The sequence below is a fragment of the Brachypodium distachyon genome, chromosome 2 (assembly GCF_000005505.3).
Source record: "Brachypodium distachyon strain Bd21 chromosome 2, Brachypodium_distachyon_v3.0, whole genome shotgun sequence".
In the NCBI taxonomy this organism is placed as follows: Eukaryota; Viridiplantae; Streptophyta; class Magnoliopsida; order Poales; family Poaceae; genus Brachypodium; species Brachypodium distachyon.
In genome coordinates, this window is record NC_016132.3 from 33,129,729 (window position 1) to 33,146,617 (window position 16,889).

The 16,889-nt window shown below is 48.9% G+C and overlaps 2 protein-coding genes across 7 annotated transcripts; both read left to right on the forward strand.

The window, feature by feature from the left end:
- Positions 1 to 5,554: 5,554 nt before the first annotated feature.
- Positions 5,555 to 9,690, forward strand: LOC100830320 (probable tRNA N6-adenosine threonylcarbamoyltransferase). Of its 2 annotated transcripts, XR_002963428.1 has the most exons (5): positions 5,555 to 6,213; positions 7,977 to 8,132; positions 8,249 to 8,651; positions 9,187 to 9,439; positions 9,572 to 9,690. XR_002963428.1 is itself a non-coding variant. In XM_003568728.4 (4 exons), exons 1-3 carry the CDS (start codon positions 5,626 to 5,628, stop codon positions 8,648 to 8,650), a joined length of 1,146 nt encoding a protein of 381 aa, XP_003568776.1. In that variant the 5' UTR covers positions 5,555 to 5,625; the 3' UTR covers position 8,651; positions 9,187 to 9,690. The 2 variants fall into 2 exon arrangements, 1 of the variants encoding a protein (XP_003568776.1); XM_003568728.4 differs by having other exon boundaries at positions 9,187 to 9,690.
- Positions 9,691 to 10,646: 956 nt separating this feature from the next.
- On the forward strand, positions 10,647 to 15,551 carry LOC100844870 (NAC domain-containing protein 75). 5 transcript variants are annotated; one of them, XM_024459369.1, is made up of 5 exons: positions 10,647 to 10,882; positions 12,072 to 12,187; positions 12,327 to 12,504; positions 13,020 to 13,573; positions 14,076 to 14,280. In XM_024459369.1, exons 2-4 carry the CDS (start codon positions 12,077 to 12,079, stop codon positions 13,514 to 13,516), a joined length of 786 nt encoding a protein of 261 aa, XP_024315137.1. In that variant the 5' UTR covers positions 10,647 to 10,882; positions 12,072 to 12,076; the 3' UTR covers positions 13,517 to 13,573; positions 14,076 to 14,280. The 5 variants fall into 5 exon arrangements, with proteins under 5 accessions (XP_024315137.1, XP_014754986.1, XP_024315136.1 ...); XM_014899500.2 differs by lacking the exon at positions 14,076 to 14,280 and adding an exon at positions 15,416 to 15,551 and having other exon boundaries at positions 10,648 to 10,882; positions 12,324 to 12,504; XM_024459368.1 differs by having other exon boundaries at positions 10,648 to 10,882; positions 12,324 to 12,504; positions 14,082 to 14,280.
- Positions 15,552 to 16,889: the final 1,338 nt, after the last annotated feature.

Below are 16,889 nucleotides of genomic sequence, written 5' to 3' on the forward strand. Positions count from 1 at the left end.
GTGTGGATTGAGCCCTCCGTATGGCTGGGGTGTTAGAAGGACACATGTGGGGGGAGTGCGTTCCTCATGCGGCTTGCGGGTCCATCCCATGGGCGCGTACTTGGGAGTGGCTATCCCGCAAGCGGAGTGGCTCGCCGCTGCTACTTGACCCCAGGTCGGCACTGCGGGTCCGTCCCAGGTCCCTGGTCCAGTTAAGTGTGTCGCGCGCGAGTCCCCGGCAACACAAGGCATAGCACACGAAGGCTAGTAGATCCACCCCGCGAGTCAATCCCGGGAACAAGAAGCAAGCACCAAGTAGAACCAGTAAACGAAATTCATAAAAAGCAGTGAACGATTACATGAACTAATAAAGCATTAATTGTTCGAACGGCGCCAAGCGCGGTACTTGCAGGAATCAAAAACAAAGACACAAAGGTATAACAAGGACTGGCAGGGGGCGGCGGCAAGGCGGCGGCGACTAGTTGCCAGGGTCTTCGGCTGGGGGCTCCGCCTCTGGCTCCGGCTCCGGCTTCCTCTTCATCCGGTCTGCCTCGCAGTGAGTGGGGCCGTCCTCACTGTCCAACCAGGCGTCCAGCAGCGTCTCAAAGGGGAAGTCCGGGTGGTGGAGGTGCACCCGGGGGAGGATCGTCTCAGCGATCTCCCTGGCGCACGAGGCTATCTCCCCGTCACAGAACTTGGAGATCCACACGTCGAGCGCCCCAAGCTTCCCCACCATGTCGGAGAAGAAGGGGATAAATGTGCTGACGTCCGTGCCGTCCACCTTTGCAGCCTGCATCTCGAACCTCGGCAGCAGGTCGTGCACGGCCTGGGCGATCCCGTGGAGCTTCTGGGTCTCCCTCCGCTGCTGCTCCGCCAACTTGTCATGGTTGCCGCGCGCCAGCACCACCATTTTCTTGGCCTGCTGGAGGAGTTCTCCTCGCCGTGAGATCTCCGTGGCCTTGGCCACGTTGTCCTCGCCCAACTTGACGAGCTCCCCCCGGGCGGTGGCCAACTTGGACTCGAGTTGGACGCTCTTCTCCTTGGTGGAGTTGAGCTGCTTCTCCCACCGTGCCGACGCCGCTGACGCGTCCTCCGCAGCCTTGGTCTGCTCCCCCAGCTTGGTGCGCAGCCCTTGGAGCTGGGAGAGGTAGCTACAAACCAGCTTGCTCTTCTCGTTGAGGCGAGCTTGGGCCGTAGCAAGCACCTCTTCATGCTCCTTCTTGGCCTTCTCCTGCGCTACGGCCAGCGAGTCCAGGGCTCGCTAGTGCTCGGTGCGCTAGGCCTCCAGTTGCCGGTGGAGCTCTACCTCGGGGACAACCGGTGCTGCGGCTTCATCCCTGGCCTGCCGGGCCAGGCGCGTCTCCTCCCGTAGCTGGGAGAGCTCCTACCGCTCCTTCTCAACTGCTTGCCGCACCTCGCCGAGCTGGCCCTTCGCGAGCTCGTGGTGCTCCCTCACCTGGTTGAAGGAAGTGACGAACGCCAGTTGTTGTTCCTTGATGGCGTCAAGGAACTGGTGCCCCCGGTCGTAGATACTTGGGTCCTAGGTGATTGGGTCCCAAGTCACCCCGGCAAGTATGCCGAGGTCCGTGCCGGAGGTAGTGGCAGACGATGACGAGGCCCCCGCCGCCACTGTTTGGCCGGGCGGGGCGTCGTCCACTTGCGGCGGAGCCTCCTGCGGCTCCCCTGCCGCGGCCTCCCCCGCACCCGCGCCCGGGGGTTGCGGGACTAGTGGAGTTGCTGCGCCCCTGGCAGGAGACGCCTCCTATTGGGTGGCCGTGGGATCCGCGCCGTCAGCCAGCATGGCCGGGACGCCCCACCGAGCTCCGCCTCGGTAGCGACGGCGGGCGCCGCCACCGTTGTGTCCGGCGCGGGAGCCGCCTCCGGCTCCACTCTCATCTCCGCGTCCTCGACGTCGGAGCCGAGATCGACCGCTGCATCACCCGCTCCCGTTGCGGGCACAGTCGGGTCTGCGGCAAAGAAAGGAGTTATGATCTAAAAATAAACTAAGTGACCCGGTGATGAGCGCAAGAAAGCTCTGAACGAGTACCTTGCGGTGCCGCCGAGCTTGCGGGAGGAGCCTCCTCCTCCGTCCCAGCCTCTGTTGCCGGGGTGCCCGCCGCGGGCTAGACTTCGCATGCGAGTCAGGAAAGCAGTACGGTTGCGGATCAGCAGGCAGGAGAAGCGTAGACAATGGAACCAGGCAGGGGTCAGTACCTGTTGTCGGCTCCTCCTCCGCGGGGGTTGGGTCGGCGGCGGGCGCGTTGGCGGTGCGGGCGCAGGCCCGGGTGCGCGGCTTCTTGCTCGGCGCGGCGGGTGGCGAGTCGGCCCTCCCCCTCTTGCCGGCTCCCATCGGGGTGCCTTTCTTCGGGGGGTTGAGCTTGAACTCGTAGCCCCGGAAGAGCCCCCGCCTGGGCGGGGCCGTCGGCGCCCGGGGGTTGCTGCACCCCCGGTCGCCGCGGAAGCCTCCACGTCTTCGCCGGTGATCCCCTTCACCCACGCCCGGATTGCTTCCGGGGCCACGCCCTCATGCGGAAGGCGGGTGATGTCCCCAGGCCCCGTGTACATCCACGCAGGGCGGGAGCGTAGTTGCAGCGACGCGATACGCCGGCTGATGGAGGTGCGCGCCACGTCGAGGTCGGGGAGCCCCGCTAGCCGCAGGGCCTTGATCCGCTTGACGATGGGGAGGAGTTCAGCATTGCGGCTGTAGCGGTTCCGCTAGGTGTCGTTGGGCACCGGCAGCTCGGTGGGCGTGAAGATGAACTCCTCGGGTTCCTCCACGCGAACCCAGCACCAGTCCGCGTGCCACTCCTTCTCGATCTTCTTCTCCGACCGGACGATGAACTCCGATTTGATCCGGTCGCGGGCGCGGAAGACCATCCTCGACGACATCGCCCCCGCCTGCTCGACGCGCGGGTAGAAGTAGTGCCGGAATAATGCCACCGACGGCATCACTCTGACGAACCCCCTCGTAGAGGAACTGGAAGACGGCGAGGAGGAAGAGGGAGGTTGGGTGGAGCGGCGCCACCCGGAGCTGGTACGCCTCCATGAGCGCGTGGAGGAACAGAGAGCACGGAGGCACCAACCCGGCGAGGATGAAGCGCGCGAACACCCGGAAGTCCTTCTCCTAGTGGTTGGCGCTGGCGGGGAAGATGAGTCTCCCCGTACTCTTTGAGCCGCGCGAGGCGACGGCATGCCGGACCTTGTCCTGCGCCTCGCCGTTGTAGCCGGGGCGGAAGAAGGTGTGCGTGGCCCTCAGCGCCCGCCTCTTCTGGTCCTTCTCCGAGGCGGGCTTCTTGGGAGCCGCCTCGCTCTTGTCAGCGGCGGACTTCTTGGAGCCTTTCCCTTTCCTGGGAGTAGGGGAGCCATGGGGAACGTGGGCGGAAGCGGGCTGGATTCAGGGGCGCAAGGGAGCGTGAGGATGGAGAAGAAAGGCTGGGGGGATAAGTGTTTGCTCCTCAGCGCAGCGGCAGGGTCTTATAACACCCCGGCACTAAGCAACGGTCGCATCCGCACCCTACGGGTGCGCTGGGGATAACTACACTTCAAGAGGATAATGCAGGGTGTGGCCTTAACCACCCGGGTTTAAGGGGGAGGTTAGGGCAGAAATCTCGCGCCCACTACTCTGCTCGTAACGGCAGAACCTTGAAGCAGCGCATAGGTGGGGACCCGAAACGGCTCGGGACCCACACGTCGGTTAAGGGCGTAGCCCGGCAACCGACCAGGGAAGAGTCCGCCCGGGAATAGGCATTGCCGGTGCACGCCCGGGGGCTACTGTCGCACCAGTGGCACCCGGGGTACCACCGCTGCATGACGCGTGGGCCACCTCGCTTGCTACCCGGGCGGATCGCACCCCGTGCAGCACCGCGCAAGCTGCCCGGCAAGTCACCAGCTCAACAGGGCTACCCGGGTTGCGGGGGTTGCCCTGGAGGGCGGCGGGGGAATTCCCGCCTGGGCGCCTCCCGGGAAGGTTACTTGCCGGGAAGGGCGTTCCCGGGCGCAGGTGTCCGTTACAGGAGCGGGACCGAGGGGGCAGGACAAGCGGCGCCACATTAAATGCCCCGACAGAAAGGGGATTCCCCATCCAGACGGCCTACAGTGACTGGCCTGGTGTAAATTTTAGGCACCTAGGGCCCTAGTTGCAGGGCTACCCAACCTGCATGCAAGTCAGCGCAACGGGGCCGAGCTGCCATAGCTCTTTGTTTGCCATTTGTCACCCATGCACCGAGGCATCTGTGGTATCCCCTTCGGTATAAAAGGAGGACCCCCGCCAACGGTCAAGGGGTTCGGTCCGGTTTCGGTTGGATCGGTTTTCAGTTCACTACTAGTAATAGCCAGAAGTAGCAAGTATTACTTAGCTAGAGAGAGAGCACCCGGGGGCTCCCCCCGGCAACCTGTAAGCCCCAGTTCACTGGCTAATAACAAACTCAGAAGCAGGACGTAGGGTTTTACACCTCAGGGTGGCCCGAACCTGGGTAAAAGCGTTCTCGTGTTCATTGTGCTCCTACGCTTTACATTGGCCTCGCCGGCGATCGCCGGAGCGATCCCCGTCGCCCACTGCCGAACCTAAAAGGGGGTGCTCGCGCATCCCCGGTGTCTGAGCCCCGTGCTACGACAGGCGAGGACGGCGGCGGCCCCGCCGTCGCAGGAAGGCGCGTGGCTGCGTGTTTTGGGGGCCGGCCGGTGGGGGCGAGGACGGCGGCCGGGCCGACACGGGAGGAGCTGGTGCGGCGGGGCGGCCGGCGACGCCGGCGCGGGGAGGCGCGTGGCCGCGTGTGCTGGGGGGGGGGCACGGGGAAGAGCGTGTGCTGTGGGGGGGGGGGTGTGCGAGGACGGCGGCGGCGGCTCGGCCGGTGCGGGGAGGCGCGGGTGCCGGGGGCGGCCGGCGTTGGCGAGGACGGCGGCGGCCCTGAGTATTTTTTGTTTTAATTTTTACTAATTGTGAAAAGTCCATAATCCCCTTCTCTAATACTCCATTTAGTCCAAGGGAGTATTGGGTACCGTAAAATCTGCGTTATATTACGAAGATTTATTTGTATGACGTTGGAATTTGGTAGTCCTGTCGTGTTTGACATCACCAAGGCACCTGATTCTCACATGCAAATTCAATATCATTTTCCCATATTTGGATCCAAAATAAACAAACTTTCCACTCTGGAAATTTGTCTATCCCAATAATAACGATATGTTTTTTTAGAGGAATAATAACGATATGTAATGCGCCTCTGGTCAGACAATCGCCAAGTGCAATTCATTTCCATGGGCCCAAATGCTACCTGAAGCTAGGTGACTAAAACAGAAAAACTACAGAAAAATGCTTTAATAATTCAGTGATCATGTACTCCAGAGCGCATAACTTGATAAAAGACTGCCCATGCTTGATGTTTGGTTGGAACGTGCTGCTTGTAGGGCCAAAACCCAAGACGAAATATAAAATAATTTCAGAAAAGTCTCAAAGGCCCACGAAAACCAAAAGGACCAAAGCCGATGGAGCTGGGGAGTACGTCTGTCCGGGCCGAGATGGGAGTCCATTGGGCCATCTAACCTGGACTGCTTCCTTTACTCTACCGTTTACACTTCATACCACACGACCCATTCAATCCTCCCCGCCTCTCCCCAAAACCCTACCGCCTCGACACCGCCGCCGCCATGTCCTCGTCGTCATCTCCGGTGAGTCGCCGGCCATCTGGTCCGCTAGCGCTGGGGTTGGAATCCTCGGCCAACAAGATCGGCATCGGCGTCGTATCCATCTCCGGCGAAATCCTCTCCAACCCGCGCCACACCTACATCACCCCGCCGGGCCACGGCTTCCTGCCCCGGGAGACTGCGCAACACCACCTCGTCCACTTCCTCCCGCTCCTCCGCGCCGCGCTCTCCGAGGCCGGGGTCTCCCCTGCCGACCTTGCCTGTATCTGCTACACCATGGGTCCCGGCATGGGCGGGCCGCTTCAGGTGGCCGCCGCATCTGCCCGAGTTCTGTCGCTCCTCTGGGGGAAACCGCTCGTCGCCGTTAACCACTGCGTGGCGCACATCGAGATGGGCCGAGTGGTCACCGGCGCCGTGGACCCCGTCGTGCTCTACGTCTCAGGCGGCAACACGCAGGTTATTGCGTACAGCGAAGGGCGGTACAGGATCTTCGGAGAAACCATCGATATTGCCGTGGGGAACTGCCTCGACCGTTTCGCAAGGATCCTTGAGCTCTCAAATGACCCGAGCCCCGGGTATAACATTGAACAGGTAACCTGATCGTTAAAATGCTTAGGGCCTTTTTAATAGGATTTTGAGAATGTAGGAATAGGAAAACACAGTAATAGGATAGGAATGCATGTAGAAAGCAGAGGATTGAAGAACACAGGAATTTTATAGACTTTAGCTGTTTGCTTCGCATGAATAGGAAAAACACAGGAATCCTAATAAACATGGTCAATTGAGGTCAAACCACCAACAAAAATAAAGGTTTAGTGTTCATATGCCACTAAATATCAGCAAAGGAATTCAAAAAAGAGGTCTAGGTGGATTGTAGAATTTCAAAGGAAATTTTCCTATGTTTTTCCTATGCTTCATTCCTTTGAATCAAATGAGTGAATAGTGTCTCTTAGCAAAAACTTTCTATTCCTATGGTTTTCCTATGAATCAAAGAGGCCATAACTCTATATCTCCTAGGTCCAGTTTAATAATTACGCATAAAAGGGGTGTGGGACAAGGCTCAACCGTTTGACCCTCTGGAACTCGTGAGGTTCATGGGTCGGCCTGTTCTGAGTGTGTCAGGTCCAAGGTTTGCCCGTTTGGTTCCTGCTTGCTTGAGGCTGCAAGTACACAGAAATGAGAACCGGCGGCTGTGTGCTGATTGTATTACACACAAACAGGAACCACCAGCAGCAAGCACATACATTGATACACATACTTACACGTACCAGTTTCTCTCACACACACATATTAATACAACGGCTTTGACACAAATTTCTGATAAAATTAGCACAAAATCATTTCTAAAAATTCACAAAATAATATCCCACAAATTCATTTAAGAGATATGACGAACAGACTATACCAAGAACAGACTTTAATTAATTCAAAAAACTCACACATTGGCACACTTGATTTTGATTAACTCATCATCGTTACTTTAAAAATCAACACATTTTCCTCTTGGAATTAGAATCCTTTGACCTCTAAACATATGTTATCGTCCATGTCATTTTAAGAATCTCTTGGTCTCGAAAAATCCATTCCTCTCCATCATCAGTTCAGTCAGGGACGAAGCCAGAAAAATCGGTTAGTGGGGTCATTATAACTCACATGTATTAATTTTACCTTAATGTGTTGATTTAATGGGGTCATTAGATCACATACATAAATATTTGCCCTTGTTGTACAAGAAAGAACTGGTGTCAGGTGACACCAGTGGTTGTGCCTTGGCTCCGTCCCTGAGTTCAGTTCGAAAATATGTTCTCCATGTCCTTGCCCATCAGTGCACCACAGGCCTAAGTGTTGTTGAATTTTAAACGTGATCGGATCATAAACCTTATATACCTTCCATTGCTCTGTACTTCTCAAATTTGTGAATGCTGTTTTGTACTCCTGATCTTTATTTGCTTATCCTCAGACTTGTTAGACAATCTAGCCATCAGCCTCAAAGAAAATCTTGATCAAGTTGCATCAGTTATAATTATTTGTTTCCTCCTTTGTTGATTGTGATGTGCATAAGTATTTCAATTATGTTGGTTTTGAACTCTGGAATCCTATTTCCTTTATTAGCGCTTTAATGTATTTAACAATGAAAGTTAGTTTTAAAAGGTGGGGTTAAACCACTGTAAACTTTCAATCTGAAGATTTGAAAATTAACCTTTGTTCGTATTTTAAAGAAATAGAAAATTGACATTGCTGTGTACCTTCTATCTTATGTTGACCTGTCGCTCTCTTTGTTTTTGAAACAAAAGGTTATTTTCAGGATTTATGGTCATGTGATATGATGTACTCTTTCTCTTTCCCTTTTTCAGCTTGCAAAGAAGGGAGAGAAGTTCATTGACCTCCCTTATGTTGTAAAGGGAATGGACGTGTCATTTAGTGGTATATTGAGCTACATTGAAGCTGCAGCGATTGAGAAGCTTAAAAGTAACGAGTGCACACCTGCAGACCTATGCTACTCATTGCAGGTAAATGTGTATTGTTAAACTCCTTTTGTTTACCCTTGTACATCCAATGACTATCCTTACTTTTACTGAAGACAAGTTGTATAGTTCCCATTAAATATACTGTTTGACATATCCAGGAAACTCTCTTTGCTATGCTTGTTGAAATCACTGAACGTGCCATGGCACATTGTGATTCGAATGATGTTCTTATTGTTGGTGGGGTCGGATGCAATGAACGTTTGCAAGAGATGATGAGGATTATGTGCTCAGAGAGAGGGGGTAGGCTGTTTGCAACTGACGATCGATATTGTATTGACAATGGGGCGATGATTGCATACACTGGTTTACTGGCATATACACATGGCGTGAGCACTCCACTGGAGGAGTCAACATTTACTCAAAGGTTCCGAACTGATGAAGTTCATGCAATTTGGAGGGAGAAGGAGATGCCAGTGTTAAATCACATTCGTTCTGATGCAATGTCTGAAGTATCCATTGATGAACCCTCTGTGCCAACTCCAATTGCTGTAGATTCATGAGGTATAATTGCTTCTATGCTGCTGCCATTGTGATTGCTTTTGCATGATAGTTACTGTAATTTGTGCATGACTAGCTGTTTGAGACCGTGTCTTGTATATTCGGACCAACTGCATGACAACGAAAATGTTATTTTCAGGAATTTTATACTACTCATTTCCCTTTCATTGATTCTGTTTAAATGTTTCATTGGAAATTCAATTCCTGGAAAGTCCTAATTTGCATGAGTGTAATTCATTGTTTTGTCACATATCTATATTGTGAATGCTGTGCTTGTTGTCTAATTGTATCTGCTCTATGTTTGCTGGAAAACACTGGTGCACACTAGGTTTGGTGTTAATTGTGTCAGAGTCTTGTGACTTTTGGTTCTACTTTTAAACTTCTCTCCATGCAAAGCAATCAGGCATTCAGGCTATAATTTCACTTGTAACATTTGTATTCTCCTTGATCCACTCATGCATTTGCAGGTGTATTATTTGCTTTTTAAAACTATAACCCTCTGCCCTGTTCATGATTGTCATTCTCCATTCTTTCACAGGTATTGTAGACTGGCTAGCATGGATTGCCGGTGCCTTTGCTTGCTGATTTTGAACGAAAGATGGCATTGGGAAAAAAGTCTACTTTGTTCGATGATAGAAGCCTTCATAGCTCACTGCAGAGTGCCTTGTACTGTTGTGCGTGACACAATGACTGACTGGAAGGCCTCAACAGTTGCAAAGCCATAGGCTGAAATTGACTAACAATCTCGTAAGATGGACCCGTTGTTATTAGATGGCAGTGATCACCATCTGGTTAGTTAGCCTTCCAATCCCTTCTGTGTGATTGTTGTATTTGTTATAAAATAAACTTATAGCTGGGATAGAAGTCATCGTGGTACAACAATTCCCACTTTAAAAGCTGCTTTATTCATGGATTGTTTCCAGAAACACATGTATAGAGATCGTTATTCGTGTACAAGGAAATCTGCACAAGAGTTAATAGGTATCCCCATGTACTTTATGTCAGCTATTGATCATTTCATCGATCCGTGTACATTTTAGAAGTCTTCCTTTACAATCAAATCTGGTTTGCATAAACTCGTGATCTTTTCTACGGACGTTGATAAAAGGTATCTCGGCAGGAATTCCTGTAATTTATAAAGTAAGCTTCGTTTTTAATTGTAGGGTTGTTGAGCCGACAACTCCACAACCGTACAAGTTAATTGGAGAAGAACCTGGTGAAAGCAACAGCAGGTAAACTAGCTCTGGGGCACCGCCGGACGAAACATACCCGCTGGAGATGGCCGTATCCATCACGACACACGGCAGTCACGTCATCACCAATCATCCCACCCAATGAACTGCATCTAAGACTTTCACGTGAAAAGTCAAGCCAGGCCTTCTCAGTTCTCACGGAGTGGAACGGAGCAGCCGGTTGCGGCGATAGGTTGCGTTGCCGCCTTCAACAAGTTGGTCGAGAGATGCACACCACTTTAGCCCGCTCCTGTCATCTCCATGCCACCGCTACTGCAACGGCCAACCTTAATATGAGCATAACAGAAGGAGTATCCAGATTTATTTATTTTTGAGGAATAAACTATTCAGATGTACCGAAAGGCGCACCCATGCGACGCGAGCAAGCACTAGACCACGGCCGGGAGGTGCAAGAGAAGGCAATGGCACGAGTATTTTCTACAAGTTCATATATGATGTACTCCCTCCGATCAGACTTGTCTCAAATTTGTTCAAATACGGATGTATCTATGTGTGAAAAGCGTCTACGTACATGTAATATTTCGACAAGTAATTCTGACCAGAGAGAGTACAGTATTTTAATATAAACCATTTTATAAAATTTTATATGGAGTACAGTATTTTAAATCAACTGCGAGAAAAAATCTTAGCAGCAATAGGAACACAACTTGACAACCACAAACACGCGGCGGTGGTGATAGCGCGGCCGTTGCTTCTAAAGGAAGGCAAGCTACAAAACAACGATCCCGTGCGTGTTCCAGCCTCCGGGCCCCCCCTCCACGTTTTATGATTCGACAACCTGCGTTGCCTTGCATTGCAAGGAAAAGAAGAGCCCCGCACCGATGCACTAACACGGCTCCTCTTCTACGGCGGCGGTACCGTCTCCCTCTATCCCTCTCCTTCCCCTGCCTCCATCCACCGACCACCGGCAGCATCTCTCCAGCAGCGCCGATCGACCGGCCGGATCACTCGAGGATCGACCGCCCACCCTCCAGCCTCCATGTGAGAGCTCACTGCTTCGCCTATCCCCTCTCGTTTTTTCCATTTTTTCCGTTCCCTTTGCTGAGATCAATTCGCGGCAGATATGAGATCCTGCCCTGTCCGCCATTAGTTCCAGCAGCTCGTCAATTACGAGCAAGAAATAACCTTCCGAGTGCAGCGCGGTGCTAGCTAGTTGGTTGATTCGCTGCACCATTGGGTCCTGTGTTTTGAATTTGGATGAGCTGGTTGCGTTTTGCATTTTACCCAAAGTCTCACTCGAGAAATTCAAATTTTGATTCTGTCCAAATGTGGAGTATAAAGGAGTCCCCTTAAACCCTACTCAAGCAGCAACTTAATTTCTCAATTTATTACCACGGGAGTATCGATCTATTTCCTTCTGCTGGATCTGTATCCAAATTAAGGTGATCAGGTGAGCATATTGAGGTTAATTTTGTTGAAGGTTTCTAGTGTGGTCGGAGATCAGCAGTACATGTGACATACTACCTCCGTTTCTAAATGTAAGATATTCTACCTTTTGTCTAAATCAAACTTCTTGGAGTTTTATCAAGTTTATAGAAAAAATCTACCAATATCTGCAACATCAGATAAGTATGCTATGAAAATCTTGTCTCGTGACAGGTTTAATAAAACTAAAATTAGAGTTGTGGATATCGGTAATTTTTTCTGTAAACTTGATCAAAGTTTAAGGCAATGATTTAAATCAAACATAGAACATCTTATATTTAGAAACGGAGGCAGTAGTACTCACTAGTACACTTAAGCTTTATGAGGGCCAATTGACAGTAGAGATAATTAAAACAGAAACAGATTGCTACTCCTTTTGTTTCATAAAGGTTGGCACGGTTTTGAACTAGCTCTAGTTCAAATCCATGCCAATCTTTATGAAACGGAGGGAATAGATTATTAGGGGACCCGTTCTCCTCTTTCCCTGATGGGACCTTGTTTGTTTTGAAATATCTTCATCTCCTGTAATATGAAATTAACCTGCCTTTAAATTCTTTTATATCTGCACTTCTCCCCCCACAAGTCTGCATTGATCATCATATCTTTCTCTCCTTTCTTGCTTGATCTACTCCTGTACTGGCCTACTGTTTGTTACAGTACTTTTGATCTCCTGCTCATGTTTATTGAATTTAGAATTTGAGATTAATCTGTTACTAACATGAATTAGCACATGATCCATGAATAGCAATTATGGACAGGGATCACCCACGGTACTCCATGAACGACGCCAAGCTCCAGGAGCATCGGATCTCTGTTTCCCGGCGCTGCCCCAGCTGCGGCCACGAGCTCGACTGCATGCCGGTACAATATGCATATATATGTGGTTGTTTTTCTTTGGTACATCCGTGTGCATACAACAAAACAATTCGACCTCTCTCGTGGATTGTGATATTCATTTCTTCCGTGCATGTCTTCATCTTGTGGTTGCCGTCTCAAGAAGGACATGATGGGTTTACCTGTCGGCGTCAAGTTCGATCCGACGGACCAGGAGCTGATCGAGCACCTGGAGACCAAGGTGATGGACGGGGGCTCCAGGGCTCACCCCCTCATCGATGACTTCATACCCACCATACAAGGAGAAGATGGCATTTGCTACACTCATCCTGAGAAACTCCCAGGTGAGATCGGTCGGCACCATGCATATCTTATGACCCTTAAGCCATGCCGGTGCACAGTAACATGCATCAATCCATCAGTAACCTCTATTGTCATTGTTGTTACTGCTGTGATTTACCTCCGCCACGGGTGGGTTTTGTTTTTTAACGGTCTGCGGTCTGCCACGGGTTGTTGTTTGAATCTCTAATGTTCCCATATTGATTTTGATCTTGAGGCGCTCCATCTGCCACGTTTTTATTTGGTGTTCTCCAAAATGTAATGTGTGTTCAGATAGCCAGATACTCACTGAACATGGCTTCGCTCTTTTATATTTTTACAAAAAGGATAGTTTGCCTAAAACATGTAGCTAGAGGTAGCCATACAGTTATTATTATTTTTCATTTTGGATGACCATGCTGATGCATTTATGCCTGCATGTGTGTGGTATCAGGATGTCCATTAATCTGAATCAATAGTTACTATCCTTCTGTAAGTTGTAACTGTGAAGTCACAAAAACTCTTGTACTTGATTCACCAGGCGTGACAAGAAATGGCCAGAGCAAGCACTTCTTCCACCGATCATCCAAGGCCTACACCACAGGCACAAGGAAGAGGAGAAAGATTCAGGCAGAGAGTGACCAACCAAACAGTAAGAACTGTGCCGAGACACGGTGGCACAAGACCGGCAAGACGCGGGCACTGATGGTGGACGGCCGGCAGAAGGCGTGCAAGAAGATCCTGGTCTTGTACACCAGCTTCGGCAAGCACCGGAAGCCGGAGAAGACTAATTGGGTGATGCACCAGTACAACCTCGGCGGCCTGGATGACGAGAAGGAGGGGGAGCTGATCGTATCAAAGGTATTCTACCAGACACAGACGCGACACGGTGTTGCTGGCACGGCGGCGACACTGGATGAGCGTGCGAGGGACGGTAACATGGAGGAAGAGACGGCAGGGTCAACACAGATTGGGATAATTGGAGCTTATGCCCTCGCTGCTGCTGCTGCGGCTACCGTTGAGGAGCAAAGACAATAGCTGAAGCAGGATGATGAGCAGTTCAGCTATGCTGCTCCCAAGAAGAGGTTACATGAGGTAACTTAGCAAGCTTGATTGAATCAAATTATATACTCATATTTCACTGTAGATGGATTAAATTATATTGATCAATCAGTAGTTTTGTTTATGCCAACCATATTCATTACACCATTGTCATGTACACAAATGTCAATGTATGCTTTTTTTTTATCGGCATTGTATGCTAGCTAATTTGGGCATAGTTCAACTGTAAGACGCTGTTTCCTTTTAAACAAACAAATATATGTAATCTTTAGAAAAAGACTGGGCCTGTTAGTTGCAGCTTCACATCATTTACTCAAAAAACACGAACAGTCTTAATTGGAAGGACAAAATTGCATGCTTGATCCACACACCACGTACGAAAGCAAAAAAATGTACCAGAAATCTTATTGTCCAATTCAACAAATATTTAATGTCATGGATCATAATTCCTTTGTCACGAAATTGTTTTCAACGAATATAAAACCTTTAAATTGAGCATTCATGAAATGAATTTTACATATTGATACACCTACAGCTACAGGTTGCTGCAGAGCATGAAGTGGCAGTTGATCAAGCAGAAGAACAGCATCGCCACCACCATAGGCCATCACAACTCCATGTTAGCCCTAATTTGCAAGCAATGCCCTTACCTGGCACGAATGCCCTTGCCAGTCAGCCCCCGAGCCTGATGTCTGCAATTCACCCTGCCTCAGTTAACTTGAACAACAAGCTCCCAAATTCCACGACGCTACCAAATGGAAATTTGCAGGTGAATTTTCAGTCTTTATACACTTCACCCTGCCGAGAGCATCCCAAGGGTCAAATTAATTAGAAGTTCTGAAAGGTTCTTTTTCGATATTAATTGATTCCAGAAACAAAATTACTACTCCATTCTTTAGTTTAGGTAGGCCCTCATAGATAGTATCCCTCAGAGGTCAAGGGCCATATAGGCCATTTCTCTCTATTAAAATGGCATTGGAGTAACATGGTAGCCTACAGTTCAGTTGCCAGTTTGCCACAGTCCGTATACTCTAGCAATATAATCGACAGAAAAATTAGGGTCCTAATTATATGTCCTTTTTTTTCATTTTTGCATTAAACTTCTCTCCATGAAATAATTATTTTCTACTTCCTCCTATTCATAATAAGTGTCGCTGATTTAGTGCAACGAGAAGGAGGGTACACTGCTTAAATTTGACCACAGATCTGCTGGCATGGAAGAGCTGCTAATAGCCAGTGCAAGGCTCCTTCAGGGTCTTGTGAAAACTTGAGTGTCTTATCATTATATTGTTTGCACCATGCATGAAAAACCGTTTAACATGACATACTTCTTCCTCTCTAATGGCTGAATTGCTATTTAGTCCATGAAATCAGGATCTGGAGAGTGGAGGAGTCGATAATTGATATCTAGACAACGGGCCAACCATTCACCTTCAATTTTTTCAGTTCCAGGTCCTGAAGAATATTTCACTTTAAACCACATCATGTGAGCAGAACCTTTTGGCTCATGTTGTCGCTTCCTTCCTTAATTAAGTCTCACCTTTTACTCTGATTAATCATGTGCATATTATATTAATTATTATTTAAAATTTGTTTACTCATATTGACTCCTAAGATTTTCACTTGAAATTAAATACATTTTTCTTGCCTAATTCCGTTTGTCTTGACATTTTAGTATGCAAAAGAGCAAATAAAAGATCCTCTATAACTCACGCCTGCCTAATCATGTCTTAAGAGAATTTCCTGGTACAATTAGTTTTGAACCTGCATATGTCCTGATCACACTCATATCCAACTCCCGCCGGCCGCCGCCCGTTGGTGCACTTGATTCACGCGCATGCTTATGCTTTTGAGTTCTTCCATTCTGTGGCACAGAGACCTGCAGCTCGACAATGTCAAGAGACACAATGGCGCTACAAAACCTCGCCACCTGAGAAGCAGGACCAACACGGATAGCAACATGATGGTAGCATCAAACTAGGTGGTCAACAGTGCTGAATATATACCGAAGAGATCAACAAAAGGGATTAGATTGTTGTCGCGATCTCTTGAGTCGTGATCTGCTTGTCTGAATTCAATGCTGAATTGCTGACTCCTCGAGTGCAACATTGCTTCATTGAAGAACTACTTAACTGCATCGACTGAGCTGAGAACTGTAAGTTACTCTTGGAATAGCACCGTTGGAGAGTTCAAGAGAAGAATTTAATTAATTAATGGGAAGCACAGAAGGTGATGCAAAAGCAAAGAACAGAGAGGAAGGATATTGTGCTGGACTATACTCAGATGGGCCGACGTGCCTGAAATCCAGAAATCATTGTGATCTTCTTTGAAAAATTGCGAAGATGCATACCCTTAGTGCCGCTTCCTGATTTAGGACAAGTATTCTGTGCCCGCATAGTAGAATTTTCCCATTGTACAAAGTAGTATAGATATATGAGGTTAATTGCGTCACGTAGTTCTTGAATTCTGGTTTCGGTTTTTGGGCCGGTTTTCCTTATAAATAGGATCAACTCTATTTTTCTAATCAAGAGACGGATATCGCTTGTCTTGAGATCAAAAAAAATATTTGGTTGTCTGACGAGGACCGTTATTACTCAGTGGCGGAGGCAGGGACCAGGCCAGCCTTGGCCCTGGCCCCCTCCTAAGAATCGGAATTTCTACTTAAATCCCTGCATAGCCTTTGCAATTTCATCATGTAAGCTTCATGTTTTTATGTCCCCCCCCCCCCTCCTCCAATAAATCATCCCTTTTAGCATTTTCTATATTATAGCATTTTCTAACTTTGCTCCAAGTCAAAATAATATAAAATTTGACCAATTTTATAGAAAACTATACCAACATCTACAACTTTAAATTATTTTTATTTAATCTTTCATGGTATACATCTTCATAGTTACAAATATAGTTTTTTTTGTAATTTTGATCAAATTTAAAAAAGTTTGAGTTGGAGCAACTAGAACATGCATCTTATGAAACGGAGGGAGTAGTGGACTAGCAGTCGCTGATGACTAGAAGTATAAGACCGATCAAGATGGGGCTCCGTATTTTCAAGTGCACTGGAGCAACTAAACTACACGATGGATGCAGCTTCAATCTTTTGACCAAAGTTTCTCATCGATGGAGACATAGGATCCATGACTTCGACAACAAATATATCTCTTGTAAACCTTGCACTTCATCGCTTGATTTGTAATGATTCAACCTATATTGAGATAGGATTAAGATGTCAAATTGATGAAAAATTTACCATCGGTATTCGCACCCCTCCCCCAGTCCCTAGTTGATACCCTAGATCCTACAAATTATTTGGTTAAAGATGTCCAACAAGGAGTCGGATGCTGTGTGAAAA